This window comes from Carassius gibelio, chromosome B8 (genome assembly GCF_023724105.1).
Source record: "Carassius gibelio isolate Cgi1373 ecotype wild population from Czech Republic chromosome B8, carGib1.2-hapl.c, whole genome shotgun sequence".
Taxonomy (NCBI): Eukaryota; Metazoa; Chordata; class Actinopteri; order Cypriniformes; family Cyprinidae; genus Carassius; species Carassius gibelio.
The window spans coordinates 7,790,670-7,817,627 of NC_068403.1; the positions used below are offsets into that span (position 1 = coordinate 7,790,670).

Sequence of the window (26,958 nt, forward strand, 5' to 3'; positions counted from 1 at the left end):
TACCAAACACTTCTTGCACTGCAACATCTCGCTAATCGAAAAACATAAGCTATGTAAAATAGATCAACTTATCGTGTGCTTTTTTTCGTTGGAAAACAGCAGCTCGCTATTCTTGGTCCTCGTTGAGAAGCATCGCGACGCAATCATGAGTTATTTACTAAACTGAAAGATTATGATTTGAATTTGTGAGTGACAGACAAGTAGAAGGGTGGGGGCACACTGGGGGGCCAATCAGTTTTCAGGAGGGGCCAGTGCCCCCATGGCCCCTCCCCTGGCTACGCCACTGCCTGTTTCGTCCCTCATCTGCCATTTCCATTCCACACCAACAATTAAGTCCTTTATCTTTTATCATCAGACCTGACCAGTGTTGGGCAGTAACTAGTTACATGTAACTAAATTACGTATTTAATTGCAAAATAATGTAATGTAAACTGTAATTAAATTACAGTTAATATTGTTAATGATTACAAAGGGAGTTACATTTGAATATTTTCACAGATATACATATTTAAAATATGAGACACCAATGTTTCTGGAGTTGAAGATACAGAATATGACACATGCTTATTCCATAACTGTTTCATTTCCTATATTATTTATTTATTTATTTTATTTTATTTTTAGATTAACTGCCTTTATTCCAAGGCATTGCTAGATGCAAATGTTTCCTGTCATAGCTATGCAAAGATTTAATTTTAAAAACAGTATCATAGCTATTAAACTATATCTTACGATTTTAAATCTGTATATAATCTAAAAAAGATTGCAAAGTAAAATGTATCAGTTACATTACTTAAAGTCACTTGAAACAGTGTCACTATGTATTACATTTTAAATAAGGTAATTTGTAATCTGTAACCTATAACATTTCCAAGTAACCTTCCCAACACTGGACCTGACACCTTGCAACTCAAAGATAGTTGACAAAATCAAACTAATATAAACTCTTATTGGATTTTAAAGGCTATTTTTTCCTAAAACAAAATTCTAAAAAAAAAAACACTGTAATAATAACAGATTGCAAAATTTAAAAAAATTGTTTTGATTTAAAGATTGATATTTTTATTTGTTTTACTATATAGATTTGAATACATTGTAAAATAAAGTTAATGTTAAATTAATAATTTTCATTTCTGGAAAAAGAAAATAGGAGTAACTTCTGTAATGAAAAATTTCATTAAATCAGGAGTCTGTTTTCAGCATTTAAACATCAAAATCATGATGTCTTTCAATAATATAATTGAACATAGCTACAATTAGGTTTATGCATGAATGAAGAAAATATGTTTGCATCCCAGGAGCTCTACTAGAATGTTATAGAGTGAATGCCAAGGAAAACATGAAGAAAAGAAAGTGAAAAATAACAGGTAAGACAAATAAATTATTTTAATTTACGTATTAAACTGTTTATTTGTGCTATATAAATAAACTTGTATTGTATAAACTGTTGGTAAGCCGACAAGAAAAGTTATTTAGGAAATAAATTATTTTAGTTATTGCATTTAAGACTGCTATACTACATGGAGCTCTAATAAAAAAGTAATATAGCCACACTGGAGATAGGATCCAAGCAGCTGTCGATCAAAAGAGCACATGACCTAATGACGTCACTTTAGGGCACGCGGCATGTATCCATGGCAACGCTCAGCCGCTAGTGACAGTTAACGGTCATCCGGTGATTTCCTCAGACATGGCCTTGAGTTTTCGCTTTTGTTTGGTCGAAAGGTATTTATTATTTTATATTATTAGACATCATAGCTACCGTAACTACTGTTTATCTCCTAATGCTTACATTTGATGAAGTTTACCTTTTTAAACCTTTTCTGAAGTTGTCCCGCGCGGCTGCTGAAAGCTAAAGTTAGCTTGTAAAGCTGAAATGATTAAACGTATATAATATTGGCAGATACTAAACTTAAATTTAAAATTTCCATATGGTAAAAATACACACTGAGACGCCTATATGCGGCAAAAAGGCATACGCTATGTCCGCTAAATTTCAGTCTTTACAAATCTTTTGTCAATGGATTAATGATAGACCCTGACATGTAAAGTCATAACACTACTTTCAAAATGTTCATTTTGTTGTTTTAGGTTAGAAGACAATGGGAAGAAATGCCATCGACTAACCACAGCTGACAACCAGAGACACGCGGACACACCATCCACCAAAACAAACACACACACACACACACACACACACACACACGAAAATAGCCCTGCAACTTTACGATTGTTCAATTAAAATAAACGTATTTTGCTTCATACAGAATGTCTGTTGTTTTTGATTAGCTTAAAAGTACAATAAAATGACATTTAGAGGATTTAAAGAGAAAGTCCCCTAAACGTCCTGAATGGCCACTGCACTTCCTATGAACGTCCCCATGAATGTCCGGAGGATGTCTTCGCGAACGTCCACTCGACGTCAAGCGAACCCTAGACGCTGACGTCTGGGGGATGTTTGCAGAGGCCATTTAGGGGACATCTTGGGGACCTTTTTTTGTTCAGAGCGGGTTCGCGAATCATTTGAATCAGTTCGGGAGTTCGTAGCGGCTTCGCAAATCATTTGAGTCAGTTCGGGAGTTCAAAGCGGGTTCGCGAATCATTTGAGTCAGTTTGGGAGTTCGGTAAAAACATACTTTTCGTACCTTAAAATCAGTAAATGTTATGAAAATAGAGAACTAACTCAATAGTAGCGCTGGCGGTGTCATTTGATTTGGATGGGAACTTCAGATTGTGAATCATTTGATTCAGTTCGGGAGTTCAGAGCGTGATTCATTTGAGTCAGTTTGGGAGTTCAAAGCTGGTTTGCAAATTATTTGAGTTATTTTGGGAGATCGGAGTATGGAGCGTGAATCATTTGAACCAGTTTAGGGGTTCAGAGCAAGATCGCGAATCATGAGTCAGTTAGGGAGTTCGGAGCGAGTTCGCAGATCATTCGAGTCAGTTCGGGAGTTCGGAGCGGGTTCGCGAATCATTTGAGTCAGTTTGAGAATTCGGAGCGGGATCGCGAATCATTTGACTCAGTTTGGGGATCGCAAATCATTTGAATCAGTTCGGGAGTTCGGAGCGGGATCACGAATCATTTGAGTCAGTTCGGGAGTTCGGAGCGGGTTCGCGAATCATTTGAGTCAGTTTGGGGATCTCAAATCATTTGAATCAGTGTTCGGAGCGGCTTCGCGGATCATTTGAATCAATTCGAGAGTTCGGAGCGGGTTCGCGAATCATTTGAGTCAGTTCGGAGCATGGACAGTAAAAGAAATGGACACAGCGACCCCATTGGATTCAAAGGAGCAAAATGAGGTAAATTAGAAGCACGCACTTCCTTGGGGTCCAGCGTACTGCGCAGACTCAGGCCGGTGACACACTGGCTGCGTGGCGTGAGCGCCTTGTGTCTGAAGCGTCCCAGAAGCGTCCCAGAAGCGGATTCTGTGTCTTTACACACCAGAAGCGTGCCTGACGCGGCGCTGGCGCGCTGCTGCTGTAGAGGGAGACCGTTGACAGACCAGGCTCATGTCTTCATTACAACAATATATACTTTTTTTTTTACAAACCTACACCTACGCCTACTGATAAAGGACACCGTCAAAAGTATTGACGGCAAAATGATTATGTTTGACAGGTGCAATATTTGAAAATCGATAATTATTATTATTATTTTTTTAATTACTTTGCTATTATTAAATTTATTAATATATTGAAAACCAATCACTTGCTCATGATATGTTTAATGAAATTATATAATCTTAAATTTCTGCTTTTTCCCCTAAAACTTCAGTCATACCATGTGTGCATCAGTCCCAGCACTGCTTTTTGCTGATCCTTAAGAAATAATAAAAACTGATGTGTACAACAAAAGACTTCAACATTGCTTTAAAAATATTTGTTTGGATTTTAAATGTATTTGTATCACTTGAAATAAAATGTTATGGCTGCTCTTGTGCTCTCTCGTCACACCTGATGTCCTTCTGTTGCTCAAGTACAGGCGCTTGGTGAATTCAACAGGGTTGTCCCATGGTGTGGGTTTAGGAGGATCTGATTGAGATCCTTTGATACAGCCGTTCTCATCTACTGTGCAGAAATGCAGTAGTTCCTGTGATCTGGTCAGTCTATCAATGGGGCTCTCAGCGTATCTGGACATTAGGTTGGTCCACACATGGCTTTTCTTCATGATGTCTGCTTCAATTCTGATGACATCAAAACCATATAGGACCTGTAAAATATGCATAAGTTTACAACACTTTTGGTTGATAATTTAGAGGACTTAGAAATTTGCCTTAATATGATGCAGTAGACTTCAGGGTTAAAAGCATTATCAGTGTATCCAGGAAGGCGAATGCACAGAATAAAACATTTGTGTGTGCTTTCAAACATTTTTGTCATGAACCTTGTGAATATATGTTCACATGCTCACAGGAAGCTGATGGAGTCTTCTCGCTCTTTCATCATGGTGACTGAGCAGGAGCGGGTGTTTCTGATCAGTATTCTTTGAGATGTTCTACATCTCAAGATCATTCATGAGATCCTGCTATTACACAAGCAGAGATAATAAAAACAAAATTATTTAGATTTGGATTTTGAAACTCTGTGACATTTTGCACTTCTTCAACCTGTGGCAGACTCAGCACAGATGAGAGCATGTAACTGATTAGATCTTGATGTGTTTTATCACAGTCCTCTTCTGAATCAACAGATCCTTCCTGTTCTAAAGCCACCACCTAAAAATCACACAGGAAGACAAATTTAGCAGCCAGATCTTCAAAGAAATATACATCTTGTAGTAGATGTGCCTCGCTCAGAACGGCATGTGTACCCATTTGAGTGTAAAACCTATGTGCAAATGTTAATCAAATAAAAAAGTAGTAGCAATTTTTTTAATTTTTTTTATAAAGTCTGTATGCTCATACAGTGATGCATTCAACAGTCTTTTATTATTTCAAATTAAAGACTATGTTGAATCCTATAAAGTGCCCTTACCTGCTCTAGCATGCAATGCAGTATAAAAGGCACAGATGTGATTTCAGTAGGAATCCTGGCCAGTAGAATCTCAAATCCACCTCTGTGCTCAGAACAGGAGACTCTGGCTCTGCTGAGGAAACCCAAAGGCTCAGTTTAAGGATATTTTGACACCATGTGAAAATTATATTCGAGTTTGCAGAGTATTTTGTGGTCTCACTTTAAATAACATAGCATTAATTAAATGACAACTTTAATAAATGTTATTGTTGTTAGATTACATTTTGCATGAACATCCATGGAAGAAGGTGTAACTTAAATCTTACATTTCTATGTAAATTTTTTTATATTGTGATTTTATTTTAGATGTAAAACGAAAGCTCATTAATAGTGTATCATGTCTATTACCTGGGTCTACCTCTGATGCTAATTTTCTTCCTTGGGGTTTGTACAGCCTAAAACATAAACCACAAAAAATATCACCACCAAAAAAACAACATGAACATCCTGCCACAAGAAGTCTCTCCTAAAAGGTACTGCATTTGAGAAGAAAAAAACCTGCATTTGCTACAATCAGGGTTTCTGCCGGTTTTTTGATTGTAAAATTTAGACTTTTTTTAATACCAACTAAAGACATTTTAAGAAGGTATTCATTTTTTGTAATGCATGCAGCATTTAATGTCATGACTTTATTAACTGAATGTCATAAATTGTGGAAAGGCCTTGTCATATTAACAACACTAATAAAGGCTGATGTGTACCTCAGTGGAGCTCTGCGGACAGGACTGCTTGGTGGATCTGCAAGCATCTGGTACCTGGATAAACCTTATACAGCTGAGATAATGGCTGTACTGTCTCCTCTAGTCCACGCTGTCATATAAAAGACATGCCACCCCCTCAAATATAGCAGCTCCAAATGCCAGCTATAGACAGTGGTGGTAGATAAAGTAATGTAATATGTGCAACCCTTTTTTTTAAACAAGGGTTTAAGATATATTATGACAATCAACACACAACACATATTAAACAGAAAAAAATGAATCACAGGTAGAAGAAGGTGTACTTCTTGTTCTCCATTCACCATTGCTTCAGTGTTGCCTTCTTCCTGGGGAAGCACATGAATCTTCACATTATAGTTCAACCTGGCAACATCATTGTGCCTGGATCCCATATTTCCACTGTTCAAGACTTGATCCAGCTGTTTCCAGAATGCATCTAGCTCCCACTGCCTCTTTTGTTTAAGTGTCACTACTTCTGAACACAAGACAAGTTAATACGGAATGATTTTACATTTTGATTTTGCATGCATACAAATATAACATTAGTCTTCCAGTTTGAGCTAGCCTGCATATTCTGCATACAATGTGTAATATAATTTGAAAGGTATAACCATAATAAAACTGAGATTGGTGTCGTTGGTTGGAACTGGAAGGTCGGCAGCTTTCTTCCCCTTTGCTGCTTCTTTACCCCCCTAGTCCATGCTGGCAGAACTCAGTCCTGCTTTAGCACAGGCTTTATCCTCTACAGCCTTAAATACACATATTCTGTATTAATGTTCATATGAGACATGTTAAAAAAGTATGCATTATATATTTAATTAGAATTTGTCACATATGCAATGTCAATTTGAATAGAATTATTTGTAAAAAGCCCTCACATTCTGCTCATCAGCCCTCTTTGCAATGTCATCATTTTTGATTGTCAGAAGCAGAAATATTATTAAGAAGATTAACACAATTAAATGTAATTCATTTTATCACACCCATACATTTCATTAATAATACTTTCTAATGATCTAATGTGAATTATCACAGAACAGAAACCATATTTCGGACCTTTTCTGTCCTCCCAGGACAGAACATTGAAGAGCTTGCGCAGGGGCTGCTGGACTGCCTGAAGGAGGGCGCTGATGAGCTGTTCGTCCTCTGCTTTTTCTGCCTGCACCACAGACAGACTGGCCCTCCAGTCATTCTAGTCATAGAGGGGAAAAACATAACTTTTTGTCTAATAATAATTAAAAGAAAACAATCTGTATGGTTTATTACGGGGTGTCAAACTCAGGTCCTGGAGGGCCACAGCCCTGCAGTGTTTAGAGTTAATCTGATCCAGCTAGTCCTTCAGGCTTACTTGAAAACAACATGGCATGTGTGTTGGAGCAGGGTTAGAACTAAACTAACCCTGCTCCTGACATGCCTGGTTGCAATAAACGTCTGCTTCTTTATTTAAAAGCATAATTCAACCCAAAAAGATAATTAGGGCACCATTTACTCACTCTTACGTGGTTCCAAACCTGTATGACTTTAGTTTAGTAGATTAGTGATAGGTGACTGGTCACTTAGTCACCATTCACTTTCATTGCGTATTGATATATTCCCATATAGTGTAAGTGGATGGTGACTGAGATCGACATTTTGTCACACGTTCAGTCAAAATGTATAGAACAACATGAAGAAGAAGAAGCGGAGGAAAAAGAAACAAAACAACGGTTTCCCGGGGATCATTTATATGTTACCTCTAAACAGAAGTAAGAGTTGTTTCCCTGTTTTTATTAGCAGCAGCTAGTGGCCCAGCTGGAGTAACCCCGGATGGAGTAACGTTAGCACTTTTATTCCGTTTGGGGGCATATTCACTCTAACTTCATTAAACTCACTATTTCCACTGTCAGTATAACGTCGGATGTAACAAATACGACCATTATGTTATTTTTAGTTGTGGTTCTTTTACTTGAAAGTGGTAACAAAGTTTCCAAAAGCTTCGTGGTAACCTATGGCAACCACACAGATCTGCGTATTCCCCGCGTCGCGCGTTTCAAAACGCTAAGCATGCGCACACTGAATATAGCATGACGTCATTATTGTGCGCCAGCGCAGAAGATGGCGAGCGGTAAAAAGAATGCTATTCTCACTTCACTAGCGGCTTATGGAGATGATTCTGAGCAGGATTCTGATCCAGACACAGATGATCAAGGTATAAACTCTAATTACGTTAGTGTTAGGAAAAGCATGTTAATATTGGGACTTTGTAACGCTGGCGGCTTTGTTGTCGATGTAACGTTATGCGTCGCTATAAATCTTAGTGACCGATATAAAGTTGATTCGACGTTTGACATTTTGTCAGAAATTCACCCTCGGAAATCTTCAGTAGTTCTTTAACGATTTAACGTACGTTAAAGAAACATACTATGTTCTTATTGTTTTCAAATGTAGAAAAGAACGCACAATGTGTTTTATTTGTTTTGATCTACCTTAAGGTATTTTAACTGATAGACCTTATAATGTAAAAGTACAGGATTGGGACCGTCTGCAAAGTGCAAAACGAAGAGCAAAAGGCACAATTATCCCATCTAAAAGCGTCACGTGTTGTACGGATGCTGTTATGATGAACAGTTGACTATTGAGTTTTGTAGAAGGCAGTTCATGTAAAACGTATTTATTTCTGCTATATTTACTTAATGTTGAAGTAAAAAATATATATTTTCTTCTTCTACTACTTCTACTATGTAACTTTACTCTTGTAACCTTCATTGACAGGACAGTTAGCCTCAGCTGTTATAACAAAAGATCTCATATAAGTGTTTTATGGATTTACAGTAGCAACAATAACTAATAACTAATTATGGTGTATACAGTTGTAACTGTGGCCTCAGTGGAATTGAAAGAGCTGTTTTATGCTTGTCTGTCAGAATCTCATGGTGGATTGGTGTGGGCTGGTTATGGAGAGGATGATGTGAGTCGTGTGGAGGAGGCAGATGAGAAGCCCTCTGGGAATGAAGACAGTGATGATGACAGCACCAGAAATTCGGTCAGTCTTAACCACAACTTTCAGTTCAGGCCAGGGGTTTTCTAGAAGTGTCAGACCATTACATTCACATGGAATGTAATTCACAAAATTCACATTTTTATTGGACCTTATCTTATATATCTCTCAAATCAAGTGATATGATAAAAAATAATAATTATATATATGTATATAATTATTATTTTTTTCAGGCCTCTTTATAAAAAAAGGAACATTTAAATAAATTTTTTTTTTATTGTTTCAGATAATTATAAAGTATATACACATTTTTATCAGTTTTTAATGCACATTGTTCTTGACAGCTAATAGGATTAGTGGCGTGCCATATAAAAGTAAAAAAAAAAGTTCCATAATTTAGCAAAACACTGATTTGTTGAATAAAGGTTATGATTTAATAGTTCTGATATTTGGTAGAAATATATTTTTTAAATCAAACGTTAAATGTTTGCTTTGTTTAAAAAAAACTAAAAGATTATTTGATTAATGCCATTTCGTACTCTCTGTGTCAAGGATGTTATATGGCATGGGCTATAATTGATATTGGATCACCTATATAACTGGTATGATATCAACTATAATTAGATTAATCAGAAAAAGTCCACATTCAGAACACTATTCACAGTCATTCTCAGAGCTCCATGGTTGAAACTTTGTACACCTGTAGGGGGAGCTCTTGAGTTTGCTTTTGGGTTTAATGTGACTGTGGTGACCCTTGTTAATTTGTGTTTATATAGGAAGAGGAGGAGTCAGACTCGGGGCGGACCCAAGATGATTTGAAGGTATGTGACCCCACCTAAATTCTCTATCTGACTGCTCTGGGGTTCAAGGTATCAAACCCAAGACACACCTTCCTCAGCTTATTGCAGTGTTATGATTGGTCTCAAACCAAGGGAGCACAAAACAGCATCATTCCAAATGAGGAACAACATGTGTGTTTGAACTTGCAGAGAAGGTTCATATGAGAGTAATACAGCATGTCCTCAATGTTTTCATGCATATTTATGGAAAATGAGGGTTATGCACGGTTACTTTTGTTATACATTCATTTAAAATGTACAAAACATGTTCAAATGTTTTGGGGACAGTTGAATGTATTAGATGTTTTTAAAAGTTATTTGATCAAAACTACAGTCGAAACAGTAATAATGCAACAACAACAAAAAAAAAGTATGATTTAAAATTATTTAACAGCCATTATTCCAGTGATTGATTTGGTTCTCAAGAAACATTTCATATATGTACTGCTTCGTATTTTGTAAAAATCAAACATTTTATTCCAGTATTCTTTGAGAAATGGATCAAAAGAACAACAATACAAAAGTATTGACTGTCACTTTTTATCAATTTAATACATCCTTGATGAATAAAATAATTAATTTGTCATTACTTACTGACCCCAAACTTTTCAATAGTAGTCTATATGGAATTCATATGGCACTATCATGAAAGTGTCGAGAAGCACATTTATGTTGTTGTTTTATAATGCATTTTCTGATTATAAGTTCCAAGAGCAAGAATCTAAATTCCAATTCCATCTAAAAGGATTTCAGATGTGCAAAGCACTGCAGTGGCAAGTTATTTCATGCACTAACATTACTTTTTATCATCAGCTTGCGATAAATTTAGAGCCACACCCCAAAGAAAGAACACTGCTCGTCATTCTGTTGCTAAAGCGCATCAAAGCATGTTTTGTAATAGAATAATTTGATTAAACTGATTGCTTAATAATGGCTTTTTAAAATATAAGAGTTATGGTGCAGTTTATTTATTTTTATGTGGGTTCAGTTCATTTTTGTCCTTTTGATTGTTATTCACCCAAAAACTACAATTCACATTTACTCACTCTCTTGTTGTTTTAAACAAGACGATATGGTTTTTTGAATGTCATTTATCACCTTAAAAGGGGAATTTTGAAGAATCTTTATGCCCCTATTGCATAAAAACAAAAGCATATGGGTTTGGAATAACATGAAAGTAACAATTCCTTTAAATGCAGGCTGTAATCTCCACTTAAGCGTCATAACTTTATGATTCAGACTATTTTTTTTTTTTTTTGTCTTCGCTCTTGTAAAAGTGCATGCCAGTGAAATGGCAAGTAGGTCCATTAACCCATGGTCCCATTTTTAGGCTAATCTAAATGAAAAATACCTCTTTTAGGGCAGGCCCCTGCCTCAGTGGAGATAGATGGGTCCTTTTTTTGTCTCGCATTGTTTTGCCATGCTGGGTTTTCAAGTGAATGGACTTTTGTTAGAATTTGTGCTTTTGGCTACAAGAGATTCATCTCTTAGTGAGTCACATCTCTCTTTCTCTGCTGTCCTAGACAGATTTTCTACTTGGGCGCTTTTACGAGACCATTCTTCCATCTGCACATCCTGTTGCTGAGTGACACTGTGTGAGACTGTGTAAACGAGAACGGTGTATTTTTATGCACAGTTTTAATTTTCAGGGCTTCTCCGCTGTGGTGTTGTTTTCATCAAGTGCTTTACATAAAAGAAAGTAAAATGATAATGAAGAAAAATAATAACAAGAATAAAATACGCAATTTTAAAACTTTTAAAATTATAAAAAAAATTACTTATTTTAAATGAATATAAAACAGTTAGAAAATGATTTTACATAGAATAAATAAAAAACAGTGAAAATATAGTGCAATCAGTTCGGACATTGCACAGTGCTCATTCAATAAATGCACAGCTAAACAGATGAGTTTTAAGTCTAGATTTAAATGTGACTAGTGTTTTAGCATATCTGATCTCTTCTGGAAGCTGATTCCAACTGCGGGCGGCATAGTAACTAAAGGCGGACTCCCCTTGTTTTGTGTGAACCCTTGGTATTTCTAACTGACTCGATCCTAATGATCTGAGTGGTCTGTTTGGCTTATATTTAGTGAGCATATCTGAAATATATTTCAGTCCTAGGTCATTTAGTTACTTATATACGAGTAAAAGTACTTTAAAATCCATCCTAAATGTAACTGGAAGCCAGTGTAAGGACCTGAGGACTGGTGTGATATGCTCATTTTCTGGTTCTAGTCAGAATCCTGGCAGCAGCGTACTGAACACTGGGGCCCCCCAAGGATGTGTGCTGAGCCCACTCCTCTTCACTCTGCTGAACCATGACTGCACACCATCACACAACTCCAACCTCTTTATTAAGTTTGCAGATGACACGACTATGGTGGGTCTCATTAGCAACAAAGATGAGACAAACTACAGAAGTGAGGTGAACCGCCTGGCCAAGTGGTGCAGTGACAACAATCTCTCTCTGAATGTGGAGAAGACAAAGGAGATTGTTGTAGACTTCAGGAGAGCACACACTCAGCACGTTCTTCTGACCATCAATGGTGCGACTGTGGAGAGAGTGAGCAGCACCAAGTTCCTGGGTGTGCACATCACAGAGGACTTCTCCTGGACTGAAAACACCACAGCACTGGCCAAGAAATCAAATCAGCGTCTCTACTTTCTCCGCAAACTGAGGAGAGCCAGAGCCCCACCCCCAATCATGTACACCTTCTACAGAGGCACCATCGAGAGCATCCTGACGAGCTGCATCACTGTGTGGTATGGCGCCTGCAACGCGTCCTGCCGAAAGACTCTGCAACGCATAGTGAGAGCAGCTGAGAAGATCATTGGTGTCTCTCTCCCCTCCCTCCAGGACATTTATGGAACACGTCTCACCCACAAAGCCCTCTGCATCACAGGTGATCCCACTCACCCATCACACAGCTTCTTCAGTCTGCTGCCATCAGGGAGGAGACTGCAGAGTCTCCAGGCCAGGACCAGCAGACTGAAGGACAGCTTCATCCACCAGGCTGTCAGGAAGCTGAACTCCCTCACAAACTTGCCCCCCCTCCCCTCTTCTGCCCCAGGCACCACTGAACTATGAACACCCCCCCCCCCCCCCAACACAATAATTATATGATGGCATGCACTAGTCACTTTGTGCAGCATTGGTCTGCTCACTACCTCATTCAGCATGGAACTGACGTCATTCCACTACCTCATCAGTCATTTAAATAAAATAACTGCTTTTGACCCCTTTGTCACTTGTCACTTTAATCAGACTTTATAAGATATTTTTAATCAGGGATTTTTTTTTGCACTAAAAATCTTTTATCTGCACTGTTGTTCAGTTCATTGATTTACACGATATCTGTCATTTGACTATTTTTTATTTTATAATATGCCATTTTTTTACATTCCCTTATTGTATAGTTGTATCTACATTTTATATTTGATCTAGATTTTTTAGGCTTTAATGTTAATGTTATCTGTATGCAACGGGGTCTCAGAGTAACGCAATTTCGATTCTCTGTATGTATGTACTGTACATGTGGAAATTGACAATAAAGCAGACTTGAACGTGAACTTGAACTGGATGAGCTGCAGCTGTCTAATGGTCTTTTTGGGAAAGCTGGTGAGGAGCCCATTACAATAGTCCACCCTGCTGGTGATGAAGGCATGAACTAGTTTCTCCAAGTCTTGACTTGAAACAAAACATCTAATTTTTGTATGCTGATTTAGTTACTGCTTTGACATGACTACTGAAACTAAGGTCTGTCTCCAGAATCACACCAAGATTCCTGACTTGATTTTTAGTTGTTTGACCCCTAGAGTCAATGGATCTCATTCATGAAACATTCGTAAATATATGAGTAAATATATGAGGGATTTGTGCGTAAAGAGAACTTCCCAAAAACTCTTCTCCTGATTCACAAAAACTTCGTAAACGTCAGATGTGATAGTGAAATGTGTGTGTGTGTGTTAATGAATTCCAATCAGTCGTAAATGGGACGCGCGTGCACGCTCATTCTCAATTACCATAAATCCCGCCTAATAAATCTGACTGACAACTATATATGAGCATCATATTATGACACCAAACGAAGGATATCAACATGTCTTCTCAAAAGCGGCTGAAAAAGAAACATTTCTCAGCTGCAGAAATTGAAGTTTTATTATTAGAAGTTCATTCAAAACGCCACATTTTATTTTCAAGCGTACTAGTGGCGTATCAGGTCATAAAAAAAGGAAGTTTAGCAGCATATTACAGATCCTATTATTGGCTCTCATAATAAAAGTTCAAAGAAAAACCGTATGTAAATACTATATATAATTTTTTTTTCAAAATGCTGTGTAAATATGTACCCGATTAAGGTGAATTAAAATGCAGCCGTATTAATGAGCAAAACGTTCAGACGTTAAGCGCACTATTTACGCGTGGCTGGGAGCAGGTGTAGATTTCTTTCGTACCAACTAACATTTGGAAAATACGAACGTTTTAATAAATCCGAAAATTTACGACAAAACCACTTTCCACGCGATTTACACAAAAATTTGTTTTGTTCGTGTTTCATGAATGAGACCCAATGTATGCATTCACCTTGAACACGTCATCTTTGTTTCCAAATGCAAAACGTTTTTTCCTTGTTTAACTGAAGAAAGTTCTGGCACATCCAACTATTAATTTCATCAATGCATTGGCAGAGGGAGTCAATGGGAGTGTAGTCATTTGGAGATAAGGCTAGCTAAATCTGGGTATCATCAGCATAGCTGTGATAGGCAATTTTAGTTCTTTCTCATTATTTGACTTAGTGGGAGCATATACAGGCTAAACAAGAGCGGTGCAAGAATTGACCCTTGTGGGACTCCGCATGTCATGGACATCCACTTAGACTAGACTCTCCTATACTCACATAATAGCCTCTCCCTTCTAAGTATGACCTGAACCATTTGAGTACCATCCCAGAAAGCCCGACCCAGTTTTCCAGTCTCTCTAGTAGTACAGTATGTTATGATCGCCTGTGTCAAACGCAGCACTGAGATCGAGCAATACCAGCACCGATATTTTGCCAGAGTCACAATTTAAGCGAATATCATTAATTATCTTAATGAGTGCTGTCTCTGTGCTGTGATGCAGTAGAAAACCAGATTGAAAATTGTCCTGGTATCCATTTGAGTTTAAGTATTTGTTCAGCTGATTAAAAACTAACTTTTCTATAATTTTGCCTATAAAAGGAAGATTAGATATTGGTATAAAATTAATGTTAATATAGCCTCCATAAATAGTACACTTGTGTTCTCGTTAATGCGTCTCCTTTTGACAGAGACCGATCTAGATTCAGTGGTAGCAGACATCAAAATATCAAAGAAAATACAGAAGTGATCAGATAGTGCTATGTCCTTAATAACAGTGGATGAAATGTTTAGATCCCTACTGATGATTAAGTCTAGAGTGTGTCCACCTTTGTGTGTGGGTCCATGAACATGCTGAGTCAAATCAAAAGTGTTTAGAACCGTTATCATTTCTTTTGTAGTTTTGTTTTCTTCTTTATCTATGTGAATATTAAAATCCCCTGCAATAGCAAAACAGTCAAACTCTGATGAATTCATTGATAACATTTCTGTGATCTCTTCAACAAGGCTGGCGAGTATTTTGGAGGCCTGTAAATAATAATAAACAGAATGCGTGGAGCACCTTTCAGCACAATCCCTAGATATTCAAAAGACAAGTACTGACCAAATGACAATTGCTTGCATTGATAGACATCTTTAAATAGAGCAGCTACACCCCCACCTCTCCTAACAGTCCTGCAGACACTTATGTAAGTGAAGTTAGGAGGGGCTGCTTGTTGCATTGCAGCTGTCTTCAAGCCATGCTTCATTTAGAAACATAAAATCCAGATTGTTTGTGGTTATAAAGTCATTGATTAGAAATTATTTATTTTTTAGTGAGCGAATGTTTAGAGATGCTAACTTGATGGCTGTGCTTTGTGTCTTTACATCAATCTTAGTTTGATGCATAATAGGCCGCAGATTAGATGAGTTTGCCCTTCGGCTTGAGATGGCCTTAGACTTTCTATCACGTGATAAAACTGAAATGGAGAAAGCTACAGGCACACTGGGTTCCCGCTTGTTCTTTAAACATTTGTGAATGTTGCTGTTATTATAGCGGGGACCCGACACATATCACTGAGAGCTGCTATCAGTTGTTTTTGGATCACCTTCAGCAGATAGAGGGTTTGGGCCCTGGCATTGAGGCAGTGGTCGAAGAGCTCTCGCAGGAGCAGGGACCACAGGCTTTGGTGGTTGTGGGGCCCACCGTTTTTTTGTTGATATCTGCAGGCTTGCAGCAAATGAGTGAGAGAGTTTAGTCCCAGCATACACCAATTCCTCCATTTTCTGTGAAAAGCACAGAAGTGGAGATGCTGGAGAAAGGGATAATGTGTCGGGTGAGATGGGCTGTGTCTCTGTTGTTTCCGGTGGCTGTGATATGTTGCCCTGGCTTCCCTGGCTGTTTTCCAGAAAGTCATCCCTGGGTGTTGAATCTTGTAGATGATTTGATACATCACAGTCACTCTGTGAGGAGCTCTTTGGGCAGGGCTCAGCCGGGATAGTGTCTATCAGCAGTGCTTGTTTTGGCTGCATGGTGTTATCAGTGTCCTTGTGGGATATGTCAACCACATGATGGCTCGGACCCGGTGTGTGTGTGCTGAATGGATTGACACACTCTGCTGAAGGATGTCGGAGGGAAAAGTAGATATTGTCCTTAAACACTCTAGCGCCAAGTTTGTTTGGGTGGAGGCCATCCGGTTTAAACAATTGTCTATGATCCCAGAAAAGATTGAAGTTGTCAATGAAATTCACTCCTTTTATATTACAAGATCTTTGTAGCCATGTGTTCAGCCCAAGCAACATTGAAACATATTTGTTCCCCTTGCTGGGAGTGGTCCACTGATGAACGACTGAACTTTGAGTCATCGAAGTGTTTCAAAGTGTTCACTGAAGTCCTTCTTAAGGAGTTCTGACTGAATATCATTCCCCACATGGATGATGATTCGATTTGCAGTCTTGGGGGTTTGGTGCCTTGCTCAAGGGCACCTAAGTCATGGTATTGAAGGTGGAGAGAGAACTGTACATGCACTCCCCCCACTTACAATTCCTGCCGACCCGAGACTCGAACTCACAACCTTTCGATTGCCAGTCTGACTCTCTAACCATTAGGCCACGACTTCCCGACAAAGAACAAACATACACTGTTATAAGCCCATGCTGATGTTGTCAAAATGGCCAAGTATTAATCCGTTCTACCAATATTTTACTTGGTCTGTCTTAATTCATCTTATGTATACGTACATGCTGACTTGAAACGACATAACGAAGTAAAATGTGTTATTGATTTTCAATTATGCATGTTTGACCTTTTCTTCTTTTGTAGGATGTCACTGAAGTTGAGGTTAAAGACCCCAATGAGCTTGTTGGTAAGTATAAAATTAATAAATTATACTCATAAATTATCTTCAAAATGAATATTTTTCCCAAATTTAGCTTCGATAAGGTAGAGAGCACAGATGTGTATATGTGCTCCAGGAAACATTGTGTAATCGCCTTGTGAGAAAGTGGCTGAGGTGTGTGAGTATTGACTGTGCCCAGGAAATGAGTGATCCAGGTTGGATTGCTTCAATCGTGTTTTATGGAAATACTGTGTGATTTAGTTTGATTACGTAATAGTAAGACCTCAGGATCATCAATTCTCTATTAAACCTAATAAGTATAGTCCTGGTTGATTCTGGCAACAATGATTTCTTATTAAGGACTGCTATTATTTTAGTAATCATGTAATCTATGGAGAATTTTGCAGAAAAATCTAATCCTGACAATAAAAAAAAATCAGGGATGCAAAAGTGCTTCATATTGCCCCTTTTATAATAAGCTCAACTTGCAGTTCTGTAATGTGCTGCTTTAAATGCTCAAGCACTTTAAAATCAGGTGGAATCCTTAATACTTTTATATGATAATGATAATTACAATTATAAAACACAATTAGAGAACAGTGAAGCCAACGGCACAATTTTAATATGATAATCATATTATAATTGTGTCATTGGCTTGACTGTTCTCTTCGCTTTAGAATAGTTATTAAAACTTTATAGTTATCATCCTTGGTGTGAATAGGCCTTTGTGATTCATCTCCTATTTATTTATTTTATCATTAATTTGATAAAAAAAAATTATACTCAAATTTGTAAAAAGTAATTGTCTTGTACTGAAAGCTGTCATGTGCAAGTATCTGTGCCACAGCAGCTCTGAATGAAAGAGGTAGTCTCACACCAATCTTGCTTATGAATTACTTTGTAAATGAAGTTGAAACAGGAAATTGTTTTAATATACTATACGTCAACATTAATGTCTTTTTGGTATTATTATTTCATCCTGATTATAGAGGGAGTGGGAAAAAAAAAGCTTTACAATGTGCATCATTATTAACATTCATAACACATGGAGGCTGCACTGGACATTTGTGCTGTTAACAATTTGTGTAAAATTTGTATTTATAATGCTGCATATCTTTCTGATGCAGTTAGAGACTGAATATTCTTTTTTTAACGAGTACAGTAAACAAGACACTAGGGCGAGTAACTGAACGTTCCACTTTGTCTTTTCTTCTCGTTAAAATGTGCAAGTATCAGAATAGACCATAGAAAGAAAGGTCTTGTCGGAAAGACTCAAAGATTGTCTTTGTGGTTGCAAGACAGAAGTTCTTTAGATTTGTCTCTAATTGTCCCTCCTTCTCGTTTTTGGACTCTTTCTGAGATGGGAGTTGGTGTATGGGCTTTGTGTGCGATTGTGCCACTTGTCTGGGTGGACACTCAACCCTGAAGATGCCAGAGAAATGAGTCACTTACAGTCAACGCATGATTACTCTGATGGAGAGGAAATGACAAAAACAGACCGATGGAGAGAGATCTACTATTCTAAGATCACAGTGTAAATCAGGTCAGGGATAAAAAAAATCTGAAAGCAGCAGTGGGGTTTTTAGAGGGTTTTTAAGAAGACCCTCATCTTGCCAGCATTCCTGTGCTCACTTGCTGCCTGCTGCTACCACTTTTGCTCTAATCACACTGTTATTGTTAGGATATGCTTGAATGCTTAATAAAACACAGCTTTCAGACCAAATTCATGAAGCTGAATCCTTGACCGCCACAAATATAATCAGACTCTCTCGTCTCATAAATTGACAGTTTAATACTGACGTTTTTTGAGCGGTGTTTGTCTTTGTTGTTCTGGTTTTGTTGCTAGGGTGTTCTGGGTGGTTTCTAGGTGGTCACTTGCAGTCAAAAGAGCCCACACGATATAAAATAATAAATGTAAATGTACTTTTTTTGTTGTCTGAAATGTATGTTGTTATTCAATTCGTAGCTGGTTGGTACGGTTCATGGCTTTAGCAAAGACTACTTGAAAATCCCTACGGAAAAAATAAATGGGAAAAATAATTTCCAAAACCAAGGCCACTAAAACAGTGGATGGGGATTGTTGCAGTCTTTATGACACAGGTACCTCCTTCAGTGTAACTATAGCATCCACCAGGTGAAAAATAATTCTGATAACAATTTGAGGTGTCATTTATAGATGACTTATGCGTTATAGTTTAATACGGAGTATAAAATCTCTAACCCGTTAGTACAGTACAAGTGTGCATGATCTGTTTTGCCACAGGGTTTTTTTCATAAGTACGGTTTACGTAAGGCTGTTCTGGCTGAAAAATGCTTTTACCTTTCCGAAGTACCTCGGCAAGTTTCCATTGCTAGAGGGCCTGTTTTAAAATTTTTATGTCTGTGTGAGATACTCTGCATTGCTTAGGGAAGCATGCCACATCTAGAGGGCCCCACCCAGCCCTTCCCTGCTTCTGTGTGCGTGTGTGTGTGTGTGTGTGTGTGCGTGTCTGGCATGCGTTTTAACAAAAGGTGGCATGTTTTGGCCCACAGTCACTGCCTCAGACTTGCCCGGAACAGCAGCCAGGGGGTGTGAGAGAGGCAGATGGGGGAGGAGGAGTGTGTGGGATTGAGACTAGAGGAGTTGAGGTGAAAGAGAAGTCGGCAGTAGCCTGTTCCAACCAGTATGGTTTGAATAGTGTTCACTGCTGCATGTGTACGCCACCACAAATTCCATTTCTTGGTAATTCGCTCCAGAGAGACGTCTGACAAAGACTAGTGATGGATGCTTCTAGTTCGAGGGAATAAAATAAAAATTATTGCAAATGCTTACGAAATTGAAGTAGTTCAGTGTCATTAAAAAAAAAGAAATATAGCTTGAGGTTAAAGTTGCATACAGAATCCAGAATGTTTGTGTTTGGAAACTTCATACCACTGATGGGAGTATTTTTTTCCTCAGTTGGTTTCTATGTTTATTTATATATAAAATGTGCTTCATGTGCTTTTTTTTATATAGTTATATTAGTTTATTTCTGCCTATATGAAATATGTAAAAGTATATATCAGAGAAAACTGATGTAAGTGCACAACTTGGTTTATATAAATAAGGCAAAAAAATTATATTTTCGATCAAAAAAAAATAACAAATAATCTTATTTTATTATAAAATGTATAACTAAAATTAAACAAAATAAATAAGCTTCCATTTTAACAACATGAGAGAAAAAAACTACAGCAAGTTTGCATGTTTGAGCACTACTTTTTTCTTGAGAAAATATAAAAATCTAGTTTTATGCACATGCTGTATTTACACCGTCATTACTCCACTGCAGTATTTTAAGTAAATTGTAGGTATTTGCTGTCTTTGAGTATTTTTTTTTTTTTCTTTCTTCACAGCACAGTTTTCGGAGAAGGTTCGGAATATGTCTCCAGATGAGATCAGAATTCCTCCTGAACCTCCCGGGCGCTGTTCCAGTCATCTGCAGGTGAGATGGTTGCTGTATTCTGTTTGAGATGTTCTTGACTTGCTGCCATGGGCTCCAATGAAAGAAATCTTGAGGGCACTTGTTCACTGTGCTTGTTTTCTGATAGATACTAGTCTCACCCAGTGTTGGGAATGTTACTTTAAAAAAGTAATTAGTTATAGTTACTCACTACTTGTTCCAAAAAGTAACTGAGTTAGTAACTGAAATACTCTATAATAAAAGTAACTCGTTACCAGGGAAAGTAACTATTTGCGTTACTGTAAAAAAAAAAAAAAAAAAGTTGCTATATGTCATATATATTTTTTTTTCAGCAGTTTTCACAAGTCAGTTGAAATGAGTAGAACAGACAGGTGTTCGTACATAACTTTCGATATTTATTGCACGTCAAAAGACAGCAAGAGTTTTATCCTGCACTTCAAGTATTATCTTTGTAAGAAAAGTGTTTTGGGCCACTAGCTTTGTAGATGCGTGTGTCACACATTACATGTAGGCTACACATTACATGCACGTTCTCGCCTTTGACCACAATGAATTTGAAGTAGCGCTTATATCTCCACCTTGAAAATGCCAACTTTTCATCGGATTGCTCCTTACTCGCCATTTCTGCTACTGCTGCGAATCTCTGTGTAGCTGTTGCGTGGGTGTGTGTGTTTGGCGCCGCTGGCGCTTGTGCCGGCATGTGTGTAAAAACAATGGCTCTGATTGGCTACCATGAAACACATGACTCTGCCTTAGCCAATCATAATCGCTTATCTCGTTTTTAACCCACCGCCACACTCGCTGTGTGTGAGCCAGAGGTGCGTTCGGATTGCATAGTTTATTAAATCAATGTATAGTAACGCACCACATTTAACTTTCAGTAATGGTAACGCCTTATAACGAAGGGAAAAGTAATTAGTTAGATTACCCCGTTACTGAAAAAATAACGTCGTTACCTAACGCCGTTCTTTTAAACGCCGTTATTCCTGGTCTCACCTATCAAAAAGCTTGTCGACTGACCATTACCAGGCCAGCATTGTGCATATTGGTTATGTTAATTTTAACTTATTAATACTTAATTAAAATAACAGGTTGTCCATTGACATTAGTTAATGCACTGTGAACTAGAGCTGCACGATAAATCACATGCGATATTTAATGTGCATCTTGTCAGTAAAGCCGGTTCTGTAATCAGCTGTAAATTTCCATCACGTACGTGCTTTCACATGCGGCAAAAGCGACTTACAGTGCATTCAGGCTAACATTTTTTTACCTACCATGTGTTCCCTGTGAATCGATTGCTAAGCAATGCTCTACCACTTGAGCCACAGGAACACTTAAATTGTGAGCACTGTGTGTTCAGGCGCTGCCATTCTTAGTGCTGGTAAAATAAAAGTCCCACCTCGAACGCATCTGCCAAACAGGAAAAACTTATCGGCCAATGCCGATATTAGAAAAATGCAAATAACAGCTGATATATTGGCTTTGGCAATATATCGGTCAACCACTAGACCAGAGCATCTTACAGTGTCTGACAATTCCCAAATGTTACGACTTTCAATGTCACCACTTTCAGTAGACTGAACATGTGGCAAGCAGTGCAAATAACAATAGCAGGAGAAGAAGACATTACTTACCGTGATTGATGACTGTTGTTTGATGAACTTGTGAAAAACAGCGTGAGAGAGAAAAGAAAACTGTAATAGATGCAAATAGAAACATGAATGTAAAACAATGGTTGAATTGTTGGTGTATTATCATTAACAGATTTATTTTTATTTTTATCTTTTAAAAATTGGCACAATTTAATGCAAACACATTTTTATCAACAGTATCAGTTTCCTGCTGTTTTTTTCCCATATGGCAGCCGAAAAACATTCTCTCAGCTGCTTTGTTTTGGTTGGGCTGCTGCTCCTTGTCAACCATCATAAAAGGAGATTTCTTATGGCTTCATTGTTTTATTTCTTGGCAAGCTGTTTAAAGCACATGTTCAGATCCTGGCTGACATGTTTTATCTCAGGGTGTGGCACTGGAGGGCTTGAGGGGGTGGAAAGTTGTAGGTGTCTTTCAGGTGTTTTGCCCCACCCAGAGGTAAGAACTGGCAGTTCGCCCTAAATCATGCAACTTACATCATGTTGTCACTACATGTCCAGAGTTGCAAACTTTTGAGGTCAGCGATGTTAGACCGTGTTGAAACCAAGGTCATATTTGAATGTATTTTTGTTATAATTATTTTGTTCGTTTAAGTGCAGTAGTATTTATTCATATCTTTTATCAAATCCAAATAATCCTACCACTTCCTGTTGTAGCTCTCTCTCTCTCGTGAGCTGTCGGGACAGGTGAACAAGGGTGTGGTTTTCACACTCCAGTACAGTACAGCATAGTACTGATAGATGGGCTGGGTTCTTTTTTTTTCCATGTTATGATGAATATCCTGTCCCTGTGGCTATGCTTCAATCACTGCTCAGACATGATCCTCATTCCTTATACATCTGAGTTGGCCTTGCTGCTAACGTTCTTGTTGCACATTTTGTACAAATTAACTAATATCAGTGTCTAAACCGTCAACAAAGGACTTTTCAATTTATTTGATTACTTGGAATGTGAAGGAAAACGGATCGAGGAGCTGAAAATGGCACATCTCCAAGTGCTTCTTGGAGTCTGGTTGTCAAAAATCACCCTTTAGCTCTAGAAACTCACACTAGCACAAAGACTTTATTCATTCTTCGTGTCTCACAACACTTGGAGCAAAGAGGCAGTTTTTCTCTTGTTTGGTACAGCACATTTTGCATTTAAAATGGACCCAAGTGGGCTTAAAATGGAGTTTGTTCATTTAGCAATATCATACATGTGTTTAATATCAGTAATGAAAGGGAAAATAATGATTCTTAATGATGATTCCTTTTCTGTTTGTAGGAAAAGATCTTTAAACTTTACGAGCGGAAGCTTCACGGAGACTTTGATACAAACAGCCATATTCAAAAGAAGAAAGAGTTTCGCAATCCAAGGTCTGGAGATAAGAAGTGTTTATGACCCACAATGCACCAGACATAACATGAAGTAAATTAACTTTTGATAATGTTTTATTTGTTTGCAACCTAACCTTGTGTTTGTGTTTATAGTATTTATGAGAAGCTTATCCAGTTCTGTGGTATTGACGAACTCGGAACCAATTATCCAAAAGTAGGTGGTAGTGTTTACCTGTTAATACCACATAAATACATGTTGTGTATTATTCTGTTACAAAAATAATATTTTTGTGTTTACTTCTCCACAGGACATGTTTGATCCCCATGGTTGGTCAGAGGATTCGTATTATGAGTCACTAGGTAAGTTTATCTCTAAATAATGTTTGACGTTTAAACTCATAAGGTTTGAAATGACTACATCTGTTAACTGTTTGTGTGCTGTCCTCTCCACAGCCAAAGCTCAGAAAGTGGAGATGGATAAGCTGGAAAAAGCTAAAAAAGAAAAGACCAAGGTTAGAGCCCTGAGGCACTCCACTTATGAAAAAGAAATAAAAATTATATTACAACATTTGTTTGTACTGTCTGGGCCACAACATCACCGACTTTTAATGTGTGGTCTTATTTATTTTTTTATTTTTTTTACCAATGTTTCTGTAGATTGAATTTGTGACGGGCACCAAAAAAGGTACCACTACAAATGCAGGAGCTTTGGCCACGAACACAACTGCGTCTTCCACAGGTACACTACAAGTGTGTTTGACACAGATAATGAGGACTTGAGGGTTTAATGCTGCTTTAAAATAAGAAAAAAATAACAAGATAAATTACTCTCTTATTATAATAGCCTTCAATAATAAGAAGAATAAATTATTATTAGCCTATTATTATTACTATTATATATTTTGTTTAATTTTTAATTATTATTATTGAATTATAATTTTGAAAATATATTTTAATATTTAATCTGAATGTATGTAAATTTAGTCTCTTTTATAAGTAAATCATTACATATTAAATGTAATAATATGCAAGACAATATTTAGATGGTACCAGTTCCTAAAAACATTGATCAAATCAATGAAATCTACAAAATCAATTACTAAACTGGACCAAATGAGATCTCTTTCATTTTCTTGTCCAAATCTTACTTTATTTATATTTCAATTGTGTGCATTTTAGTTGACATAAAGTGGTCTTTTATAAAGAATTTAAAGAGGCTATATGTAATTTTTATATATGTGAATGTTCATGTTTTAATAACTTTTGTATTGTCAATGTGTGAAGAGCTAGTAATGAAACTTAAAAAAACAAAAACAGACATTTGCTCAACTTCCCAGTTTGTCAATTTAATCCTATAGGCTCATTTTTATGTGAAGGTCTCAGGAAAGTTTTGCCTGGAAATTCAAAAGGATGTGACATTTATGCAAGCTTATAGTAACAAATTTACTGTTAGTGCTAGTTTAATTAATTTTGAGTTCGATGAGCTAGCAGATGCTCAGAAGAGGAAGAGCAAGTGGGACTCCGCAGTACCAGTGACCCTGGCACAACCCACCCTCCTCACCACCACAGCCACCCTCCCTGGAGTCGTCTCTGTGACCACAACAGCCAGCGGCACCAAGACCACAGTCATCTCTGCAGTGGGAACCATACTCAAAAAAGCTAAGCAATGACACACAAAAGGCTGGGGGATTTCACTTCAGTTTGCCAGACGAAATGAATGGCTGTTGCACATGCAAACATAATAAGTTCTGCTGTTTTTGCTTGAGCAACAGTTGGTTTTAACAGTCTGTCAACTGGAATAGATGGTGTTTTCTCTTTTTCAGAAAATGGAAAATTCTGGATATTTTCCATTGGTATTAGACATCTCTGTTTTGTGGTTTTGACTAGCTGTTTCATATACCTTTATCTGATGGCTGATTCCTTGATTTAAACTTCTTGGTTGTCTTAGCTCAGATGGTTTCCATTGAATTCATGATTTTTGTATGTAAAAACGATCATATGTGTCTGTTGCAGTGAAGCCATCTGAACTTTCATGTCCAACGTATGAAAACTGAAACTTGCAATAATTTATTGCTTATCAGTGAATTAGAATTTTCTTTTCAGTAATCATTCAATGTTTAATATATACTCAGTCTGGTCTCTCTACTATCTGTGTTTCCATTTTAATGCTTTGGATAGGTCATGTCACACAGAACACCAATTAAACATCACAAGATGATTAATTCATTAAGGAGTAATTTTATTATAAAAATAACTAATCAGGGTTATCTGACTGTATTATTGCATTTATTATGTACTTATATTTTGGTGCAAGTTCATTTTTACAGTTTATTTTTATGTCATTTTAGCAATGCAAGTAGTTTTTTTTAACATGTATATATTAAAATGACTCTGGCTTCTCTATAGCTCAGCAGTGTAAAAATAAAAGTTTTTTTGTATAAATACAAATCTGTTGAATTTTATTGCATTAATTACTAATTGCTATCTTTAATTCAAATCTGAAAGGATCTGCCTCTGGAATGAAGAACAGCCATATATTGTGATGTCAGGTAGTATTGAGGAATGTCTATCAGGTTCTGAATTTGGAAGATAGTGTGTGTTTACTAGATGGAGCTCTAATTTATATTCACCCAATACCGTTTTTTAATTTTAAACTTGAACCTTCCAGACTTTCATTCTAGCTAAGAAATGCTGGGCAGTGAGGTTCATTGATGATTTGTTTGGTCTTATTTAAAACCATCCGCTGGGAATATGGTTGTGCAGCCTAGTGGTTATAGATCTGGGCTTGGTAATTAAAATGTTGTGGGTTCTACCCTTGAGCTAGACACTTATTTAAAAATAACATTTAGAACATTTAGAAAGGTTCTGTGTTTGTATTATATTTTTTGTTTTCTGAAAGAATCGTCTTTTGTTCAGCATATTCAGTATTGTGAAATATTACAATTGAAATTATAATTAAAGATAATTATCATCAGTTAAAAACAGTTCTACTGGTTATTTTTGTGTATTTTTTTTGGATTCTTTGATGAATAGAAAGTTCAAAAGAACAGTTCCACGTACTTGGCCCAAGGGAAGGTATACAGTGGTAGTTAAAGGTTTCTTGCATGTTCACACTTTTCAATGTGCAATGTAACTCAATTTAAGTTCAATTCTAATCTGATTCTAATCTCTATTTTAATATGACCTTGAATTTAGATTGTCATACGAATTGGTTGCTTGATCATTCCTAATTATTAATATTCTGATATTTGATTATTCTATTTATTCTTTAATATTATTGTACTTGTTCATTCGGGTGCTCATGTTGATCAAAGATATTGCTTTGGCCTTAGCGTATCATACAGTCACATTCTTGTCAGTCTTATTACTAAAGAGGTTAGGCTCACCCTATTTAGGTTGGTCGAACAACCAGTTCAGTTGACTTAAACGGATATTCCTTATAAGCCCTTACAATCTAAGTACACTTGATCTAATACCAAGTGTTAGTCGGATCTTTAAAGATAAAGTTAGTGTACCCTATGCTCCATCTCAGCTGAATTTTAGTCCATTACTAACCTGACGC

General features: G+C 37.2%; 1 protein-coding gene and 1 long non-coding RNA gene across 5 annotated transcripts; one reads left to right on the forward strand and one right to left on the reverse strand.

The window, feature by feature from the left end:
- Window positions 1–3,749: 3,749 nt before the first annotated feature.
- On the reverse strand, window positions 3,750–7,090 carry LOC127963828 (uncharacterized). Its single transcript, XR_008154920.1, has 5 exons — window positions 5,715–7,090; window positions 5,362–5,408; window positions 4,975–5,083; window positions 4,412–4,715; window positions 3,750–4,210 (listed from the first exon to the last, which is right to left on the reverse strand). It is a non-coding gene; the product is annotated as an uncharacterized LOC127963828 (long non-coding RNA).
- Window positions 7,091–7,759: 669 nt separating this feature from the next.
- sap30bp (SAP30 binding protein) lies at window positions 7,760–26,378 on the forward strand. 4 transcript variants are annotated; one of them, XM_052563902.1, is made up of 11 exons: window positions 7,760–7,920; window positions 8,636–8,754; window positions 9,486–9,530; window positions 16,969–17,011; window positions 20,360–20,448; window positions 23,344–23,435; window positions 23,550–23,610; window positions 23,705–23,756; window positions 23,850–23,908; window positions 24,054–24,135; window positions 24,755–26,378. In XM_052563902.1, exons 1-11 carry the CDS (start codon window positions 7,827–7,829, stop codon window positions 24,829–24,831), a joined length of 813 nt encoding a protein of 270 aa, XP_052419862.1. In that variant the 5' UTR covers window positions 7,760–7,826; the 3' UTR covers window positions 24,832–26,378. The 4 variants fall into 4 exon arrangements, with proteins under 4 accessions (XP_052419862.1, XP_052419860.1, XP_052419861.1 ...); XM_052563900.1 differs by having other exon boundaries at window positions 24,885–26,378; XM_052563901.1 differs by having other exon boundaries at window positions 24,888–26,378.
- The last annotated feature ends 580 nt before the right edge of the window (window positions 26,379–26,958 follow it).